Source organism: Mesitornis unicolor, unplaced genomic scaffold (genome assembly GCF_000695765.1).
Source record: "Mesitornis unicolor isolate BGI_N332 unplaced genomic scaffold, ASM69576v1 scaffold30967, whole genome shotgun sequence".
Lineage (NCBI taxonomy): Eukaryota > Metazoa > Chordata > Aves > Mesitornithiformes > Mesitornithidae > Mesitornis > Mesitornis unicolor.
In genome coordinates, this window is record NW_010199130.1 from 3512 (window position 1) to 4246 (window position 735).

At 66.8% G+C, this 735-nt stretch overlaps 1 protein-coding gene across 1 annotated transcript in view; it reads left to right on the forward strand.

Moving 5' to 3' along the window:
• Positions 1 to 735, forward strand: part of LOC104544475 (semaphorin-3D-like) — a gene marked incomplete at both ends in the record, with an annotated part of 5219 nt that overhangs the window by 3275 nt on the left and 1209 nt on the right. Inside the window, 3 exon segments of the mRNA XM_010189361.1 lie at positions 3 to 114; positions 223 to 311; positions 573 to 614. Of these exon segments, the coding sequence (XP_010187663.1) occupies positions 3 to 114; positions 223 to 311; positions 573 to 614 (243 nt within the window).

Sequence of the window (735 nt, forward strand, 5' to 3'; positions counted from 1 at the left end):
AGGGCCGCCAGCCCTTCCTGGTGAGGGTCAACGTACCCTACCGGCTGCGGCGGCTGCTGGTGCACAGGCTGGAGGTGGAGAGCCGGCACCACGACGTCCTGTTCCTCGGCACAGGTGGGGAGCACCCCCAGCTCTGGGGACGCTGTCAGCCCATGGCCGCTGGGCCCTGCGGGCTCGGGTGGCTCCCAGCCCTGACAGCTCCTTCTCCTGCTGCGTTCACAGACGAAGGTAAAGTCCTGAAGGTGGGGCTGGCTGGCGGGGTGAGCCGTGGCACTGAGGTGATCAGCCTGGAGGAGATCAGTGTCACCAAGGTACAGGAGGACAGGGCTGGTCCACGCTGTCTACCCTGGCCCCACGGTGCCCTCCCTGCCAGCTCCTGCAGCGAGTCACAGGTCCCGCGCCCTGCTGCTGGAGGCTGAACTAAAAGGGGAGGGCTGAGCCCAGGCTTTCGGGAAGCGGAGCTGGCGAGCAGGGCCAGCCCAGGCCGCTTGCATGGAGCTGGGACCAGGGGCCACGCCGGGGGCACCCAGGAAGCACCCAAACAGCTGCAGCACCCTCTCCTCCCCCTCCAGGTGCCGTCTCCCATCCTGGACATGAAGTTATCACCGAAGCGGGTGAGTCCTCCTTCCCACTTCTCCATAAAGCAGCCACGGGATGGGGTGTAGCGGGCACCTCTGGCTGGGTCCCTTGGCCTCAGGGCTTGCACATCTAGGGAATGGGCTCCTGCCAGGGCAG